At 50.5% G+C, this 20,272-nt stretch overlaps 2 protein-coding genes across 6 annotated transcripts in view; one reads left to right on the top strand and one right to left on the bottom strand.

Annotated features, from left to right (window-relative positions):
• The window catches only part of ACSS1 (acyl-CoA synthetase short chain family member 1), a 38,449-nt gene extending 32,750 nt beyond the window's left edge, over positions 1-5,699 (bottom strand). For all 3 annotated transcript variants that reach the window (XM_074817426.1, XM_074817427.1, XM_074817425.1), the window contains exons 1-2: positions 5,371-5,699; positions 1,347-1,443 (exon numbers count right to left, since the gene is read on the bottom strand). In XM_074817426.1, coding sequence (XP_074673527.1) covers positions 1,347-1,443; positions 5,371-5,665 — 392 coding nt within the window. In that variant the 5' untranslated portion in view covers positions 5,666-5,699. The remainder of the gene's footprint in view (positions 1-1,346; positions 1,444-5,370) is intronic.
• Positions 5,700-13,468: 7,769 nt separating this feature from the next.
• Positions 13,469-20,272, top strand: part of TTBK1 (tau tubulin kinase 1) — a 131,414-nt gene continuing 124,610 nt past the window's right edge. For 2 of the 3 annotated variants that reach the window (XM_074817433.1, XM_074817435.1), the window contains exon 1: positions 13,983-14,011. The gene's annotated coding sequence lies outside the window, so the exon portion shown is untranslated. Of the gene's footprint in view, positions 13,594-13,982; positions 14,012-20,272 lie in introns of those variants that run through there. The other variant, XM_074817436.1, reaches the window with a different exon arrangement.

The raw sequence follows: 20,272 nt of genomic DNA on the forward strand, positions 1-20,272 counted from the left end.
TTCCATCTCATTTCTAGCACCAGAATGGCAAAAGCAAACCTCAAAGCATTTAGCCAAGTTACCCAGTTGGTTACAACACATTTATATCATAACATGCCTACATAGCCTGTCAAATAACAATACCAAGATTAAAACCAATCCACTTCTTCCACAGCTTTGTATCAGATAGTGTTTATTTCTGTTGCACGGAGCACTAACCACTCAAAGCTATTTGTACACCCACTCCTTCCTGCTGACCAGCTTCCTCACTCCAATGAATAATGTCTTCAGGAGCTTTAATAAATTCTGTAGGTAAACCAGGCCACCAGAACCTATTTAGACTCAAGGAGCTCCAGGAACCCCAACTATCAACAAGGTACAGAAAACATTTTGTAAAAGAGTCAGATGCTAGGCCTTCCTATGTCTCCTCTACTTTCTGATCCAGCAGATCAAACACATGGCTTCCTGAGATCCAGCAGATCAAACATCTGGCTCCCTAAAATATGCACTGAAGAATGCACAAGTCTGTGAAACCTTTAACTCTCACTAGAGAGACAGATGATGTAAAAGGCATCATTGCAGGCAGGCCCGTCTCCTAAATAAGGGCACATAGCAGGCAGAAGAGAAATGTACTTGATAATGGCCATGTTCTAACAAACCCTACAATCTATTGCAGGAATTACAAGTCAGCATCACTCAGAGCAGTCTCAAGGTTGCTCTAAACTGCACTGAGGATGGGGAAGAGGAACACAGGGAGCTTCAAATCCCCTCCAGCCAGGACTCGGTATCATGCTATTGACCATCAGCACAAGATGTTTGCACCAAGATATTTGCTGCTGTGCTGAAACCAAAAGCTGCTACAGAAATTTTCCCATGAAGATTTTTAATGAGCAAAAAGAAAACTGACAGGTGAGAACATAAGCCAGGGAGAAAAAAACAAGCCTTTCTCTTCTAAAAGCCCTCACTTAGAGAGAAGGGAATCTACAGGTAGGCCTGATTAACACCATAACCAGAAGATGATGCCAGATCTCAAACTGAAATTTTCAGTAGCTGTCACTAACTTACATCCACTGTACCTCTCACCCTGTAACATGTTTATTACACAGGTGTCTAAGATCAGGGAGCCCTCTCCATGAAGAACCCAAGGGAAGAATATCATTTCTTGGTGGGAACACACCTCTGTTTTTCAGGAGCTATTTCATCATGACACCACAACCTAGCCACAGTGCCGTGGCTGCGCATCCTATGTGCTCGAGTACCTTGGAAGAAAGTAGAGTTTCACAGAGGTCTGATTTCAGAGCAGCAGCTCTTCTCCCTGCCCCACCACATTTCCAGGCATCACAAAGCATCGTGAGAAGGTGCCATACCTGTACGTGACATGCACTGCAGTGCCGGGCTCATCTCTCTCCCAAATCAAAGCCACTCTGTTTGGAGACTTTTCAACATGTCGATCCAAGCAATTTACTGTAAGAAAACAGAGGTTTAAACAAAGCCTGATCATATGCAAGGTGCTCTGTAAACTTAGCTTGGTCAAGCGTAACAGAAAGATGAAACATGATTTGTTAGCTAGCTAGCCACACGCTCATGTATAACACTGGAAATTATAGCATTTGTAGCACTAGTAAAGCTGTCCTCTGCTATATCTGTAGCATGCAAGTACCACAAATACTATACTTAATTGGTACAGCTGCCTTAGAGATGGCATCCCCACAAGAGGCCTCAGCTGATTCAGCTCATCTTAGCTCCACTGGCTAAGCTTAAACCAGCCCAAATCTCTCTCCCCTGCTCCCAGTAGCACAATGACAAGACACTCTTTTGATGTTTTTGCTCCCCAGAGCAGCATTTCGCTACGTCAATCTGACAAGACTGTCTTCCCCAGCTTGCATTTTTAGCATTGCATCATTTGAATTTTCTAATTAAAGCTCATGTGAAACATTTTTATTCTCGGGTATAACAGAAGAGCTGAATCTTAGCTAACTGAAAATATCTAAAACTTTAGGATCTAGGGTAAACTCACAGAGTACAGACATCTATACATTACCAGATATCTGGGAAAAATTAACATGCCTCAAGCTATGTACTACACCTCCTAAAACTTAAAGGTATAAAATTACCTTCTGAAGGTGCATCTCTTCCCCCAACAACTTGAGGTGGACAAAACCTGAACAACTACGTGAGATGCTCAAGTGGACTTAGGGAAAGCACTCACCCTGAAGAAACTGTAAGAGAATCCACCCAAGAAACCTGACTGCATATTCAGTAGCAACTTGCCTGACGTTTAGAGATTAACCTTGTAAGTATTCATTCCAAGCCTAAACTACGCTTACCTTCCAAAGCCAGTTACTTTATTCCAACAGAAAACTATTAAAAAAGTCAGGCACACTGCTGTGTAACTCAGAGAAAACCCTTAAAAAAATTGCTGAGGTTCAGATCATATTTCTTGGAAACATTAATACTGGTGGGGAAGGATTTCCTTTTTCCAGATAAATTAAGTGCGACAACAGCTGCCTATTGCTGTCACAATTTGTGACGTTTCAGTAAACTGCAGCCCGCAAGTCAGCTTCTGCTGTTCGGTGATCACAGCTGATTTATACCACCACCGGAAGGTGGGAATGAGCCCCTAAAGGTGCAGAGAGAGAGAGAAATCCCTCAGAATTTGGCATATTTCATCAGAAGAACAACTGTCAGTCTCAAAAATACAAAGAACTGCTCTTCAGCTTCTTTAAGTCTCTTATTTTTTAATGTAAATTCCTGCAGCAATACTATAAAAATAAAGGAGATAAAGCCATTTCTTAGGACAAACACTCTAACGAGGAATGCTTTAAGCAGTTATACACTGGCTTTGTCTGCTGTCCGTCCATAGGTAATTGGATCTGCTGCGCCTTGGTCTGCGACCCTTAGCAACTCCCACCTCCAAGCTCACTGCAACAACACCCTCACACATTGCGTCACACTACAGCAAACTACATTAACAGGGATTCATCGCCCAAGCAGTGTTTCTTACTCATGAGCAGCCGTACTAGCCTTCAGAGGGAATTTCTGCTGCACCAAGCTCCAGCTGAGCCAGCTCAGTAAGAACTGGCAGGTGAACCAGGGCCAAATGCTATTATTTCCTTCCTGAGCTTAGGCTTACAAGAGCCTTTTGCTCATTTTACAATTTAGTGGCCTCCCCCTTACTACTATACCCTAATGGTTTCTCCACATATTTTCTTGTCTCCTCAACAGCACTTCAAAATGATTCATTTCAGTAAGACACACTCCTGAGAACTCAGTGCCCTGGTTGGAAGTGCAGTACTTGGTCAGCTTATTCTCCTGGCCAGGAGTAACTGTGCAATAAACCCAGAAGCACTGAAGCTCACAGGTCCCCCAAATCCTGCCACAAGGTCTCCCCAAGCAAAAAGCAGCAGATGATTCAGTTGCCTGGTGTCCAGCTGTATTGGGAGACAGGCACACAGGATGCTCTGGATCAGGGACCTGAACTGCTGCCACATTTCTGTAACCAGTGTCAAATCAAGAAATAAAGGGACAAAACCACAGCCTCCTAGCAGAAAACCAGCCACTCGGCTTCATCGTGCTTTAAAAGAAGAAAAACAGCAATATCAAAACTGTTTAATACTGTGCATCTATGTTTCAGAAGCCTACAAGGCATCCTGGCTTGTATCAGCAATAGCATGGCCAGCAGGGACAGGGAAGTGATCTTACCCCTGTACTCAGCACTGGTGAGGCCACACCTCGATTACTGGGTTCAGTTTTGGGCCCCTCACTACAAAAAGGACATTGAATGACTCGAGCGTGTCCAGAGAAGGGCAACGAAGCTGGTGAAGGGTCTGGAGGACATGTCGTTCAAGGAGCAGCTGAGGGAACTGGGGGGGTTTAGTCTGGAGAAGAGGAGGCTGAGGGGAGACCTCATCACCCTCTACAACTACCTGAAAGGAGGTTGCAGAGAGCTGGGGATGAGTCTCTTTAACCAAGTAATGAGTGATAGGACAAGAGGGAATGGCCTCAAGTTGAGCCAGGGAAGGTTTAGACTAGATATTAGGAAGTATTTCTTTACAGAACGGGTTGTTAGGCGTTGGAATGGGCTGCCCAGGGAGGTGGTGGAGTCCCCATCCCTGGATGTGTTGGTGTTCAAGAGACAGGTTGACATAGCACTTAAGGATATGGTATAGTTGGGAACTGTCAGTGCTAGGTTAACGGTTGGACTAGATGATCTCCAAGGTCCTTTCCAACCTAGGTGATTCTGTGGTTCTGTGATTTCTTTTTACACATGCAAAGAAAACAAAAGTGGCATTTAGTGCCTTTTGAAGAACTAGACACAACACATGATCTAAAATCAGGGCCAGCAACATCTGCATTTCAGACACCTGACCCAAGAGGGATCCAGAAGAAGGTGCCGATCCCACTCTACAGAGGAAATAAACAGATCCCTGAAAGTCTCTATGCTCAGCCAAGATCTTCCTTTCAACAGGAACCAATGAAAACAGAAGTCTGGCTTCCCTCTGCTTGCTGGGTGCTGGAAGCAGGACTGTACATATGCCTCCATCAACTTGGGATCCACTGCTGGGAATCATCCCCTGGGAGGAGACGCTCCCCTTGCGTTCTCTGGAAGACCTGAGGAGGGTTTGCTCTCTTGCTGTGAAAAATGGTGGCCAGGGATGTTACCTTCCCGCACTACTGAACGGTGATTCAAGCACTCTCCCAGGAACGGGAAACGAAAGTAAGAAACGTACATCCCTATTAAAAGAGTTCACCAGCGAGGTGCACCCTAGATGGGGCTGGGGCTTACTCCCAATGGATCATCCAGTTCCAGCAGGGCCACAGCACAGAAGAGCCTTTAAGGCAGATACGGCCAGGAAGAAACTCAGGAGGTAGTCAGGACTGTCACAGCAAATTCCACTCTTCGTGGAGAAGTTGGAGAAGGCGATCAAGCTCCTCGTTTAGGATCGAAAAGACGCTGCAGCTACTGGGATTCGCACCGTCCCCCACCTCTGGTCCACCTTTGCGCCGGCGCTGCAGAGCCCACCCCGGGACCAAGCAGTCCCCGGCGGCCGGGGCTGAGGGCGGCAAAGCCGAGCTCAGGGCACCCGGGCCGGCACGGCGCCGGGGGCTGCCCCACGCCGGACCTCGGGACTGCGGCGGGGCTCCCGCAGAGGGTTACCCCCGGCCTCGGATTTTCTCCCCGCTCTCCAGCCATTTCGGAACGCCCGGCAGATTTTCTCCGAGCGCCGCCCAACAGAAATCTTTGGGTTTTTCCCCCAAGGAGGGACGCTGGCGAAAACTACCCCGGCGGGAAGGCGCCCGGCCGGCCCGGAGGCAGACGCGGGAAGCAGCGGCGGGGCCGCCCTAAGGGCGGCGGGGCGCGGGGGCCGCGCGGGCCCGCGGACGCCTTACCCGAGACGTTGAGGCGGCCGCCGAGGAACCAGCGGGCGGCGCCGGCGGCCGGGCCGGCCTGGCAGGCGGTGTGGAAGGGGCTGTCCCAGCGCAGTGCCCACCGCGCCACCTCCGCCCAGAAACCGGCGGGGTCGCGGGCCGCCCGCTCCTGCCAGACCCCGTACCCGCCGGGCGGCAGCGCGGCAGGACCCCCCGCGTCGCTGCAGCGGCGCCGGGCGGCGAGCGGGACCCGTCCCGGCGGGAGTGGGCGGCTGAGGGCGCGCAGCACCCGCGCTCGGGCCACCGCCAGCGCCATGGGGCACAGCCCTACGCCGCCGTCGGGGCCCCGCCGCGCCCGGCCCTGCCGGCCCCGGCACCGCCCCCGGCCGCGGAACAGCCCCCGCCCGCCGGGAGAGACCGCCCTCAGGGAGGGGCTGCCCCCAGCGCGGCGGCTTCGGGAGCGGCCAGGGGTGCCCCGCACCCCTACGGACCCAGGAGCACCCCAAGAGACACCCCTGCACCCACAGGGCCCCGGGAGCGCCCCAAACCCAGAGAGACACGCCTGCACCCCCGGGAGCATCCCCCACCCAAGGACACCCCTGCACCCCCGGGAGCATCCACCACCCAGAGACACCCCTGCACCCACAGGGCCCCGGGAGCACCCTGCACCCAGGGACATGCCTGCACCCTCACAGCCTTGGGAACACCCGTAGCATTCACACGGGTACACTCCACCCAGAGATACACTTACCCAAATGCACCCCTGTGCCCACTCAGCCCTGGGAACAAGCCCACTGCACCACCAGTCACCCACAAAGATACACCCTGCGCTCACACCACCCTGGGAACACCACCTGCACAGTCATGCAGGCAGAGGTGCACCCCTGCACACACCCTCAGATCACCACAGATGTGTGTGCGCAGCCATGCACTTTAACACACATGGCAACACTCAGCGCACACACGCACTGTCCTGTCAACAACTGATGTCCCCCGCCACACGCCTGGACACCGGCCACAAAGTCAGCACATCAGTGGCACAGTCCTCAAACCACGTGCCCAGCCCTCATGCACAGACACTGCTTGTGTGTGTGGGTAGGTAGCAAATGCATTGTGCCCTTGCACACCGCCACGTGTCATACCCCTGTCCTCCCTTTCTCAGAATGGGGTAAGTCTCTCTATGTGGGTACACATCCACTTTTTGCTTGGCAGCCCTGCGAGCATTGTCACTACCACAACGTGGAAATCCTGGCTTTGGTATCACGACACTTCTTCCATCAGATTTAACCCTGACTTTATAGTGCAAACCCTTCTCAACAAGCAGCAAGATTTTACAGCAGGTAACACGACCTTCTTCCCTGTGCAGAGCAGGGACCTCTTTGCTGGCATGAAGAAACTAATTCTTTCAGGTGGTTTGGTCCAGCCTCTCAGCACTGAGTTTGAAAACTTATATTAGAGAGACAAGGTCTGGGCATCCTTAAGAAGTGCCAAACTACCTGAGCGCCAACTCAACTCATTCCCAGAGTTTGGGCAGACAAAGCACATTTCATGTTCACAATTAAAAACTTGAACCTACTCTTCATGCTAAGCTGAAGCTTGTTCTGGCAGCAATAGAGACAAGTAGTGTTTTTTATAAATTTTTCCTGTCCTTGAAATATCACCAGACAGATTTTATCAGGATTTGAATTTCTGACACTTCTGACATTCGCAGCTGTGTTTTATAGTTAACGTACAAGAATAAAAATACTCTTTAACTTCCTTGTAAATTTGGCATTACTGCACGGCTAATACAGTTCGGTATTTCTTCCTTGTATTTTGAATGTCCGTGTTTCTGTTCGCCCAAGTGGTGAGCTACAAACAGCCACACGTCTGCCACCTGGTGCCAGACAGGAGTATGGAGAGCTCTTGGGCTTTCACTTGGTTTGCTGAAGGATTGCTCAAAACTTTTCTATCAAAGAGTACTTGTATGCAAACCACACGCTTCTCCCCGGGATTTCACAGTAATACTTTTCACCAAACAAGCAAATGAGTTGTCAAAAATATTAAGCATGAATTTAAATTCTTTGGCCTGAAACCCTAGCTGCTTAATTTGCAGACCTTGAAATCTTCTGGGAATGGTCCCCTTCTCTGGTTTTCTTCCACATAAGGCTGATTTTCCTTTTCCACCACCAAATTTTATTTTTCTCATGCTTCACCAGACCACCCCCCACCGTCAAGTTTTGACTGTCTTTCTCCTCAAAGAAAGCCATGACTATCATCAATACAACCCAGATGTAGTTCAGTTTGGAGGCCACCCAATCACCCCATCCAGCTGGGCTGCTGGGCAGGACAAGCACAACCCCAAATCTCCTTTCTTGCCTCGGAGAGAGCTGAGGAGAGGGGAGATGAGCCCCTGTGATTTTGCGATGCCTACTTGTTCTAGCTGTGACTTTCTGTCAGTGAAGGCTGGCATCAGGCTGTTGACTTTTGAGAAGTGAGGGGTGTTACAGCAATTCTTATTATGAAGTACAGTGTTTGAGTATGCCAGGAAAGGCTGGTGCTGGATAAAAGATGGGTTATGGAATTGTCTCCTGCATTCACTGTGTCTCCATTTGGAAGACCCTTCTGGCATTATGGAGTCCAAACAGCGATGTTGGTGTTACCAGCTCTGTAGAAGTCTGGATACTGTGATCTGCAAAGCCACCTCTCTGTGGCAGCTCCCAAAGGCTTTTGGCTGCCAGGGCAGAAGAAGTCACTGTCTGCTGCAGTCAAGTCCTCTGACATGGCCTTTCAGTGCAGATAGGCAACCTCACTGCCCTGCAAGAGATTTTAGCAGCTAACAGACTCACCTGCTGAATCGCTGCAACCCTTGGCATATATTAAGGGTCTTCTGTGCCGATATCATGGCAGGCACCGATGAACCAAGCCAGTAGCGGTTTGAGCAGGGCGTGAGTTTGGCTGCACATATCTCTTGATCAGAGCTGTAGCAAATAAAAAAATCAAAAACAAAACCAGAAAACCCAGCCTCTCACATCTTTCTACTCCTATTCTTACTGCTACCAGCAGTTATTTATTGGCCTCATCTTTGATTCCTGCCAACATACACAAGACTTACTCAATGTGGTGTGCAAGGCCTAAAAGTGCCCGCATAAAGCTGAGCACAGGCAGAGGTGTTTGCAGGATGGGGCACAGGATTTTCATCCCTGCTGGGTTAAAGAGCACCAGGCATCCTAGCAAGCCTAGCTGACTTTTCCACATCCATCTCTGACCCCCTGGAGACAGTTTGAAGCCACAGCCTACAGCTGAACCTGTGCTGGTTAGAGCCAGGAGTCCACCAGGCAGGCTAATCCCAGTCACAGCCTCCACGCCACAGTAACTCTCCATGGGCTCATTTTGCATTTACTCCACAGACCACCTCTTGCTCTCTCTGGTGTGATAGCCTGGAGAGCACTAGTCCTGTGCCACTGGGGAGAGAGAGAGTATCAGGGGATTTCTGCTTGTGCCCCTCTCCCAGGCACAGCTACCCTATCGGCACACACACCCATGCCCTCTGACTGCTTTGCTTTGCCTTTCTATCTTTTCTGTCAAAGCAGGTGTCTGACATGAGTTATGTTTCCCAATTGCCCATCCCCCTATTTTTCCCTTAATGGCCTAAAAAGGAGAGTAAGAAGATGATGAAATCCATGACTGCCACTTGGTTACCACTGTTCTGCTCCTAACTGTACTTTCCAGTGGTCTTCCCACATGGCATGCACACAGATGATATTTGGCCGCACAGAGAAATACAGGGCCAGGCAAAAACATAATTATAGAGCCATGTACACACTGGTCTGTGTTAGAAATCTTCCCAAGACACAATTAACCCAGATTTTAATAAAATCTTTTGGTCATTTTCAGCTACATTTGGGCCTGCAGATGAAATTGGACATGTTCCGAGATGTCTGATCCAGTGAGTTTGTGGATCCATTCAGCTCCATCTGCAGAGAAGGAGGCTGAGGGAGGTTTAGAGAAGGGATAAAATAAAACTAAAATGCAGTTGTTCAGGTACCACTTTAACTCAGTGGAACAGATCAGCATAGACCTTGGGTCCAAAGCAACAGGAACTACGGCAGGTTTGAAGGCACAGAGTACTCGAGCTAACTGGGGATGTGAACCTTCGCCAGATCTGCTCACATCTAGCCACACTTGAAATAAAGGTCTAAACAGTGTGAAAAATAAAGATTTGCTGTATTTCCATTTATGAATGTGTAATAAATGTCCAGTAAGTGACAAGGGAGAAAAATAATACTTAGAAATGTCCAGATAACTAAAGTGCTTTTAGACAGATGCAAAGAGACTGAAAACTTCTCTATAGCATTCTCGCAAACCTTTAACTCATGAGATTGCACATATTTCCCTTAAAATGGCTGCAAAGTTTGCATTTGCTGTACACAGTACAAAAAACACTTAAAAGTGTTAAAAAAATCATAAACAAAAATGCCTTTCCCCCCCAAGAATATTTCAAGAGGTGTGATATAAAGTCATGATAAGGCTGTTGAAGACCCAGTGCCCAGCTGAGCACAGAAGTAGATGCAGCACATGGTGCCTGCCCAGGTGGAGCATGCAGCACAGGACCAAGGTGCAGAACCCAGCCCTGCACCAAGAAAGAGGAGAGCATGAACATCTCCCGTGTGAGGTCTGTCTGCGGTGCATGGCACAGGGCATGGCTGCCACATGCACAGTGGCACTGGAGGATGCAGGAGCACCCCACAGGGTGCCAGCACAAGGGCACCTGGTGCTCCTTCAGGCCATCTGTCTGGAGTCCATGGAGGGCATGTCATGTTTGGCATCAGGGAACCAATGCCTCAGTGGCACTGCTCAGCGCCAGTACCTAGCGCAGGGTCGCTTCCTTCACCTCTGGAGACTCCTTGGCAGCACTGGTACGGTATCACACTGGGGCAGTCAGTAGCAAAAGAGATCACTGCTTTTTCTGGGTATCCTTCCCTGCTAGCACCCATACTCTCCATTGCACTTGTCAGTAGCCTGGCCAGGCCATCAGTTGTCCCACCCTCAAGAGTTTCCTGCTCAAGGCTGAATTTCAAAGCAAAGGGATCCAGTGCTGTTGTTGATATTCATTAACACTGAACTTTCCTTACCATTTGGCTCCTCTCCTGCACCAGCACAGTCTGCACTGTTTTTGCTATGTGCTTTGTTCCAGAAAGACCTTGCTGATGAGGATATCCACCCTGAGGGGAGACTGAAGGCTTCAGCACCAAACTCTTCCATCCCCTCCAGCTTGGCACCAATGCTCTGGGCTCAGCATGTGGCAGAGATCCACTCATGGACAGACAGTTGCCCGATAGAAACAACTGAGGAAGTTAGGAAGCCACCAGCTCTCGCTTGACTTCTGCTTCAGCTCATTGGGTGGTATTGCCTTCTCCTTTCAATTAAGGTCAAAGAGACACAAGTTGCAACATAAATGTGATTGCATGAAGAACTGCTTTCCCGGGAGAGAGGAGGAGGGACCTAGAGAGGCTGTGGTCTCTCCATCCCTGGAGAATTTCCAAACTGGCCTGGACAAGTCCTTGTTCTAATTCTGAAGCTAGCCCTGCCAGCAAGGCAAGGCTGTCCCTAGTCAGGGCCCAGTATTGGAGTACCCAGACAAGGTGGATGCAGCATTGGTAGCCAGGTTCAACCAAGAGCTCAAGTCACCAGGCAAGTTTGTGGTGATGAGGCAGGTGTGAGGTCAAGCCAGATAGTCGATCTACAGACCAGGATCAGGTGCAGTGATGGTAGCTTGGCTCAGACACTGTCCAGTGATTCCTGGGCAGGCCCATACTGTCAAGACAGCTTCAAGCTCAAGCCAGGAAGTCCATCCACAGGTCAGGGTCCATGGACAGGTCCAGCTGTGGCTGAGTTGAAGATCAGCACAGGGACTGAAGACTAAGCTGAAATGGAGCCCATGGGCAGGGTGTGGGTAGAGCCCCTGGTGAGGCTGGTAAGGGCCATTTGGTCTTATTACTGCACTCTTCCAATCCAACTCTGCTGCTGGGTCTGTGCTTGATGCTTCACCAGCCCTCTGAAAAAGGGGTCTGAAGGGCACCAAGAAGCATGTGAAAGGGCCTTTGGAGGGGAAGACAGCTCCCCCACTTTATCTTTTTGTTTTGCTCGCTTCCCTTGAGCCCTCTAGAACCTAGCACCAGGAGCCAGTGCTTGGTGATATGAATGATGGGAACTTGACTTGCAGCACAGAGAGATCATGTGGCAACTGTCAATCATCTGTGAATCATAGACCTAGAGTGACAAGGGCCAGGGCGTGAGGATGCCACTGCCTGTGAAGGGTTGTGTTACACCCTGGGACCTGTTGGATGGGCTGCTGCAGGGCGGGAGAATCCCTGAAGTCTCTGCAGGATGCTTCCACTGAGCAAGCCCTTGATGCAGGAGGCACAGGGCCATTTCAGCTAGTGGAAGAACATCATGGGGGCCTGGTAGCCCTGTTCTCCCTAGTCTGAGTGGCTGGGGGTGGCCGCAGTTGTGGTGGATCTGCCTTTGAGCAGGCACGTCTGCAGGGATGTCAATCTTCATAACAGATCTCCCTCATTACCATGCTGGTCCCCAGGGACTGCCTTGGGAGGGGGAAGAGTCCTGGCTAGAAGATACGTCCTACAAGGGATTGGGGAGAACTGCAGACCTGTGGAAGCTGGTGTGATATCCCACATATGAGATCAGATGGGAACCTCCAGGTAGGGACTGACAACGGGTTGGGTCACTCTGGTGGGGACAGGGAGAAGACATGGGTGTGTCACAAGTCTGTGGAGAGGGCTTGGGAGTAGCGCCCCTTGCAGTGTGTTGCATGAACATCTGCAGAGCACAGGACAGTGCACATCCACAGTTCGGGACACAGGTACAAGGTACAGCTGGGGATACCAGGGATTTGCAGTGCACATCTGGGATGAAAGTGCACAACTGTGTGCACTGCACAGCACATCTGTAGGAGACGCATGCTTATCTGCGCTCCAAGTATAAGGTGAGGAGCAGTGAGCTGGAGCATGGAAAATGGCACGTCCCTGGAGCAGGGGCACAGCTGTGTACCTCGGGGTGGGGGAACAGATAACTGCCCGGGGACAGGCACACTGTTCAGCTGCGAGCAGGGAAAGGCTCACTTTTGTGAGCCATTTCTCTGTGTGGCACAGTTTTGGTAGCACTGGTGCTGCACCCAGCTGTGGGCTGTGGGGCCTGTTCCCGGCCCTGGCAGGGCAGGACCCAGAGCTGTGCAGATGGGGATGGTTCTGGTCCCAGTGGTGCAGTGTCCTGCCCAATGCTGGTGGTGCTGGTCCCGGTTCCAGCGTGGTGTCCAGCCCAGACTACGCTGGTGCTGGCACGGGCAGTGCAGTGTAGCGCACCAGTCCCTTGCTGGTGGTGGGTGCTAGAGCTGCTCCTGGCCCCAGAGCACTGGAGTAAAAAATCCCAGGCCAGCACTGCTGGGGCTGGCTCTACCGCCAGATTTGGGCAGTGCCAGCCCCACGCTGGTGACGCTGCCAGTCCCAGTGCAACGCAACGCCCAGCCCCAGGCAGATGCTCTGACTCTGCTCTCGGTTCCAGCAGTTCAGCGCCCAGCGCCACGCTGAAGGTGCTGGTGACAGTCCCAGGCCCGGTGGGACAGTCCTGGTGAGACAGTCCCGGGACCGCGGTGCTGGTCCCGGTCAAAGCGCAGCACCTGGCCCTCTGCACACAGTGCCAGTGCTGGTCCCAGTCCCCGGGCTGGGCAGTGCCCAGCCGCATTCTGGTGATGCCAGTGCCGGTCCCAGAAGCGCAGAGACGAGCCTTGCAGCAGCCCCGTCCTGGCAATGCCGTTATCGTGCCTGCGGTGCCGATGCCGTTCCCGACCCCACGCCGGTGCGGTGCCCAGCGTCCCGTGTCCTGGCGCGCTGAAGTGCCCAGTCCCGTGTGCCGGCAGCGCGGTGCCCGGTGGCAGTGCCCAGCCTCACACGGGGGCCGGTTGCCGGTGGCGGCGGGGCGGGCCCAGGGCGGGCCCGTCCGGGCGGGGGCGGCCCGCGGGTGATGTCAGGCTGATGCTGTCGGTGCGGCGCGCGGTGCATTGTGGGTGAATCCCGCCGCCCGCCGCGGCTCCGAGGGGGAGGATGCGCCCGGGGCCGGCCCGCCCCACAGCCGCAGCCGCAGCGCGCCGGGCCGGCGGCCCCGAGCTCGGCGAGCCGCACTGAGGGGCGCGGGGCATGCACTGCCCACGCCGGCCGCAGCGGGAGGCGCCGGCGGCGGCGGGGCCAGGTGAGCCGGGCCGGGCCGCGGCGGCCGTTGCGGTCATTGGTGTGGGAGGGGGCGTCCCGCGGGCGGCTGGGGAGGCGCGGGGTCGCGGGCCGGGCCGGGCCGGGCCGGGCCGGGCCGGGCCGCGCCGCGCCGGGGCTGCGCGCGGGGCACTCTGGGAGCTGTAGTTCGTCCCTCCGCCCGGCGCCGGCTGCGGAAGGGGAAGGGTCCCGCGCGGAGGACTCGGGGTCCCAGCATGCTCGCGGGGTTGGGCGAGCCCGAAGCGGAGCGACGGGCGGGCTTCGCCAATGAGAAGGCGGGCCGGGGTGGGGCGAACCATCTGCCGAGAGGGGCGGTGGGGGGAGGCGGCGGCGTGCCGGCAGCTGCAGTGCAGGGGCGGACGCGGCCACCTCCTCGACGGGGGGAGGCGGGGCGGCCCGAGGTGAGGGGCAGGGTGGGGGGAGGCCCGGGTCGGCGGCGGCAGCGGCAGCTCCCCGTCCCCGCCGCCTCCTGCCCGGGCCGGCTGTGGGCCGGCGGGTGCCAGGGCTCAGGGCGAGGCGCGGGGGTTGCCCGCCGGGGGAGGGGCGGGCGGTGGCCTCGCAGGGGCGCGGGCGACGGCCGCGTCGTGGGCGGCGTGAGCCGGGGTACCCCGTCCCCCGCGCCCCGAAAGGCTCCGCGGCGGAGGGAATGGCCCCGCCGGGTGGTGCCAGGTGGCTCCGCCGCCCGCCCGGCAGCCGGTGTCGTGGTGGGGGCTGAGGTGCGAAGGCAGCCGGTGGCCTTGTGTGGGCAGCCGGGCCGGGCCGGGCCCTGCGGGTACCTGTGGGGTGAACCTGCGGAGGGTGTCAGCTCTTTCCGCGAGGCCAGGCTGCCGCCCGAGGTGAGGGGACAAGCAACCTTCCAGGTGTCACTAGGTGCCTGGTTAACCGAATGCTGGAAAGCCAGTCCCGTCTGTGGGGGCTTTTGGGGAGGGAACATTTTCATTGTGTTATTTTGGGATAACTCTTTGGCGCTTGTGGTTGAGGCAGGAGGGTGATAGTTTCTCCTCGTTACCTTTCGTGGGGTGGGAGATTTTATTCCTGTGTGCGTTGCCATGTCTTCTGCAGCTTTTATCTTGAAGTCTTCTGCCATTGTGTCTTTTATTGCTCGTGGTGCCCAAGTTTGCATTGTGACTGTCGTCATTATGCTTTCCCTGTATACCAGGAGAGGAGGTATCCAGTAACCTGGGTCTGACCCACTGAGAACTTTCAAGATGATCACCATGACCTTGAAGTGCATCTTGTATTTAGTGAGGAACCAGTATGCTATATGAAGTGCTGGAGTGACAGTGCCGCTCCATTGGTGTTGCTGAACTACTTGCATGCCAAGTTCAAGACCCCCTGTATTTTTGGGGGGATGGGGATTTCAGTACCTGTCAGTATCATGTTTCTGAGCAGTTGAAACCAGCTGTATATTAAAATCTTTCTTCTATATTATTGAATTTACTTAGGCTTTCAAGCAGGAAGTATAGATAATTTGATAGAAGGAAAGGTTTCCTAATTTTACTGTTGCACATGAATTCCTTTCTATTCCTTGTCCTGTCACTGAAAAGGCTGCCTTTCAGCAAAAAACTCAGTGAGTAACAACAGAGATTTTCAGCCTGAGAATTTTTAACTTCATGTTGTTTGTGGGATAGAGTGTGCTAATGCGCCTTCAACACTAATGCTTATAGGTGCTGTGCCTATACAGGTTCTATGACTAAAGAACAGTGTGCATTAGTACTGTCTCACTAGTAGTTATTCACCACATTTCAGTGTATCAGCTTCTTTTGAGACTGTCTGTCAGTATAAGAAGGGCAGGTTAGGAATTATGTGTTAATGTTTTGGCTTTTTTTGCTTCTGTGTGCCAGTGATCATCCAGCTCGTAACAAGCATTCTCATGCTCATGTATGTAGGATCAGAAACTTTTGAGATGTGATGCTCACAAATGATGTATGTGGTGTCCGCTGCTGTTACTGTTGTGTTCTGTGTGCTTTTGCGTGCTTTATGGTAATCTCATTCCTTCGGGAATGGGCAAAGTTCCTCTTCTCTGACTGGCAAAGAAAAACACTGGAATTATCATTCCTTTGTAGGACAGCTTTATCAGGATCAGTCTTGGGGATACCTGCCTAACCTTTTTTTGTTGGAACAGTTGGCAAGAGGAAAGTCAGATCCCCATCAATGCTCTTGGTCCTCCAGAAGGGAGTGTCGCTGGTGTTAGGAAATCTATTTCACCAGCTCCCAGGGTTGATGCTCATGAAGTGGCGCTCGTGGCCCATGTGTGGATTTCCTTCCGCTTCCCTCTCCATCCCAACCCCAATGTTTGGTGGCGAAGGCAAGTGTATCTCTACACTGCAACAGGCAGCATGGAGCTCTCCTCTAATGGAAGCAGTTGGTACTTGACATTGTTTTCCAAAGCAGGAGTGCCCTGTCTGATCCAGGAAGAGCCGAATCCCTATTTCTTCTTTATTTTTAGTGCTGGAATCCCTTCATGCTGTTTTCTTGCCCTCTCTTACAGAAAGTTTCCCACATCACTTTATAGCTTATTAGGTAGCCCACTAGTCTGTTGTGGGTCTTGCTGTGGGCTCACCTCTTCAATTGTGTACTGTCGGTTTTCTGCCTGGGTCTTCTTTATGTATGTACCAATGTGCTGGGTGCAGATAAACTCTGCGGGAATGACCCCCCATCCTGGGAAGGTACTAGATTAGATTCATTTGCCAGGGCTCCATAATGACCTTCCAGTAACATTGTTTCACTTTGAAAACAGAGCAGAAGACAGAAAATAGGGCCTTATAGAGGAATATGTCTCTATAAAGTCCTCAAGGGCTTTGTAAACTGTTCCCTCATTTTTAAGAGTTTGTTGGCTTTGTTAGTATCTTCTCCTTTGAACATTGCAAGGCACAGCCCAATACTTGGTGGAGTGGTTTTGGAAGCATTTGCTAAAAGGATGTTTAAGCTCTGCTAGTTTACTGAATAAGACACACAATGGGCACAACTAGTGTTTCCCTCCCCTTCTTCCATCAAAAATAACCAGAAAGTGGGTATTCCTGTGAAACATCCTGAAATCCCCTTAAATGTCATTGTGGGACCCCATCCAATTGGAATAAATGCTAAGATTGCTTTGGGAGAGAGGAATAAAGAAGGCCATCTATGAGGCCTCCACCCCCTAGGGCAGAGGAGGAATGGGAGAATGTGTTGGATGTTTATTGAAGCGTTAGGAAGGAGTGGTTGAGGTGAGGGAGATGATGTGATTTTCACACTGTATGTCTGAACCTGAATTGTGAGTCCCTTGCCTGTAAGAGTCTCACCAGCTACAAACTGGACAATGGCAGTCCTCCATGTCATGCAGGACCAACTCTTGGTCTCTTGTTGAGATCCACGACAATTATCCCAGAAAATACGGGAAATAATCTAGTAATAGCAATGTGACTTGGAACTCAATGTATCAAGTGTTTTTTCACATGAACTTTTCTGTTTATTGGAAACCAGCAGATACATCAATATATTAGATTTGATGGAGGGAAAAGAACAAAATTGCCATAGTAGCTTTTTCTGTCAGAGTCGCAATCCCTTTTGGTCTTACCCAGTTCCACACTGTTTTCCATTAAGTCTTCTTCACTACTCAGCTGTTTACATGGGAAAGGGTCTTTTTTGTAGTTGAGAAGGAAGATGTTGACATTGTGATGGACTGTAGATGTAATCAAATAAGATGTGCTTGGAAACCCTTTCCTTTTGGTGTCAAACCATGTCATCTTTAATTTGCTGAACAATATGAAAGGAACAAACTGCAGATCGTGGGCAGACTCCAGCCGTATAGGCGCAACAAGGAGCAGAGAGAATGCTTGTGGGTGCAGATTTCCATTTCTCTGAAGAAATAGGGCAGCCTAGCCTTAAGAAAGAGATTTAAGTGGAAGTGGATGCTTCGCTGGCCCTGCAACAGTAAATGTTAGGAGGCTCACCATCAGCCCAGAGGCTATATGTGTAGAAAGCTTTGGTAGCCTACCAATCAGATATGAAGAGATTGCAAAAGGGATAAGGAGAAGTTGATGTCTAGTGAAAAGGTTTTGATTATAGGATTATAAACCCAACTGCTCAGGCCAAAACCCCGTATTGCTCCAGTCCTTTTTCTACCAGTGACCGAGAGATGATGCTTAAGGAAAGACTAAGAGGACACGTATGCCATGCTTGCCCTAGTTATACCCTTCTTGGTGTTGCAGTCTGCAGTTTTTTCAGTCTTTTTATTTGTTAGCCTGAATCATTTTGTATGTACACAAGGTGTGACATTGCACTTATAACAGCGCTCTGTTCTGAAACCTAGCAATGCATTCCCGTGTATCTTCCTCTCTTTTAGCCAGTCATTAGTTTTAGAGAAACTTGAGTTTTGTCTTGAGACATCTTAATTTTTAAGGCCTTTGGTCTGATACCACACTGGAAGGTTTTGGCTATCCAGAGACATTGTTATTAGAGAGCTGGCCCTATTTGTGTGCTTGTTGAGGCTTCCTAAAAGCACCTAGCCTTTCCTAATAGGTCTATCAATCATGACTTCTTCCCCCTGCCTGCCAGTTAGTTTTATTTTTCATTTTCAGTTTTCTGAACATGTCTGGTGCAGAAGTAAGACTGTGATTTTCCAGATCCTCTGCAGAGCTCTTTAAAACAGACACAACCAAAAATCCTTGGCATTTCTTATCTTTTCTCTATTCAGTCTTTCTACTTCTTGTCTGTCTGTCATCCAGCAGACTGACTGGCTGGCCTCTGGTCAGGTATGTGTGGAAAACACATAGTTTTTATCTGTAGAAATTTGCTTCATCTCTTTAAAATCATAAAGAAACAAATATTTAACTTGGAAGAATTTGTGCTGTTTTCTTCTTTTGCACACATTTTCTGGTTTTAGAAGATTTTTTGTTTGTACAATAAGTCAGGATTAAAATCAAGCCATTTAAAGGACCAAGCAGAAGTTGCACTGGCCAAAGACTTTTTTTTAAAGGTGATATATTTCTGTTCTTACTCAACAAAGTTGAGTTACTGTTCAGTTATAAAGTTACTATTTAAAGTTTCATGCTGGTGACATGTCCTAATCCCCATGAGGAAACTGAAGTTCCCCATTGCTGCCTGTTTCCTAAAGGCACAGCCCATCTGTTCTCCCAAAGCAAATCACCATTCCTGCTTTATTCTGGTCCGGTGGAGTAGTTTTACTACTAGATTTTTTCTATTCTGGGTTGATACAATTCATTTATCTATCTCCTTTGAGTCTTTTTTTTTTTTCTTTAGTATGTAGTACTATTCCTGGCCTTTTTCTGTGTGCCTTGTTCCCTGGAGCACTGGGTGGGGGGGGAGAGGGTCTGTTCTGAATTTCTGCTCATTTTTTCCCTACCCTTCATCAGAAGTTACAGAACTTGGGATTTCATCCAGACTATCATTCTTGGGCTTTATACCACTGAAAGTCATACAGATCATGCTTGCCAGCTTCTCCCTGGGGTGATACAGAAATGGCTGTTCTGGATTAGACCACCCAGTGTCTTACCTGTGACCATGACCAATGCTAAATGCTCAGGGGCAAGCTGGAGTTTGGAGATGGTGGGCAGTGCCATTTTCCTGGAGTGCTCTCTCAGCACTCAGTCACTTTCAGTTCAGTGATTTTTTTTGGTCAGAGATTTTTGTCATCATATTCAGTTGTCCTCCACTGGCTGGTGGGGTTTTTTTGCTTCTGTTTTTTTTTAGATTTTTTTTCTATGAATTTGTCCAGTTCTTTGGACTCAGTGTAAATCCTAACCTCCACTGTGTCTTGCAACAGGACCTTACACAACTCCTCTGTGCTTTGCATTTATTTCAAACATGCCACCTGTGAGAGTTGCCTGCTGCTGTTTCCTTAACAGATTGGAAAAAGTGGTGAACAGTTATTTTTTGTTCGGCTTCTCCATGCGGAACTTGGTTGTATAGGCCTCAATCATACTGCACTTCAGCTTGTTCTGCATAAGAATCTGCCTCCCAGCACCTGGTGTGCCACTCTTGCACCTGACTGTCAGGTCGCCGAGCTGTTCTTTCACCTCACAAATTCCGGGGTCTGCCTGTCAGCTCTCTGAGTTGACTCTGCAGCCTTCCTTTTCCTCTGCCTAGTGGGTGGGTATTCCTGGTGCAAGAGGATGGGATACCACCATCCAGTGAGGAGACAGGATCATTGCTAGCCACAAGGTTTTTTCCCCTCCTTGGTAGGAGCGCAGTCTGAAGGTAGGAACATATCTGAAGTTCTTCTCTTCCCCTTCCCCAAACCCGGATTTGTGCAGTTCATCCATGCCTACCGTGGGAAAGCAATACATTGCTTCTGAGGACCATGAGGTGCGTGTACATCTGTTCAGAGGTAGGTAGCTGTACATGCTACACTTGAAGCAAACTGTAGCCATCTCACCATTCTGCTGTGCTGCTGCCTCCTACTCAGCGTCCAGACTTTTTAGAGGTAGTGGAGAGCAGTCAGTGGGTAGGTAGTCTGTTGTTTCTCTCTTCTTTTAGCATAACTTTTATTTCACTTCTACGGGTAGGGACTAGGGACTTCATAGTCTTCTTGACATATAGCTTAAATTCTTGATACGTGTTCTGCTCACTCGAGGGAATGGTGTAGCTGTCTTTTACCTTCATATAGTCATCAGTGCAATGTTCATTTTGAGTGGACACTCCATTAAATTATGTGGTTTGTT

Source organism: Strix aluco, chromosome 3 (assembly GCF_031877795.1).
Source record: "Strix aluco isolate bStrAlu1 chromosome 3, bStrAlu1.hap1, whole genome shotgun sequence".
NCBI classification, from domain to species: Eukaryota; Metazoa; Chordata; class Aves; order Strigiformes; family Strigidae; genus Strix; species Strix aluco.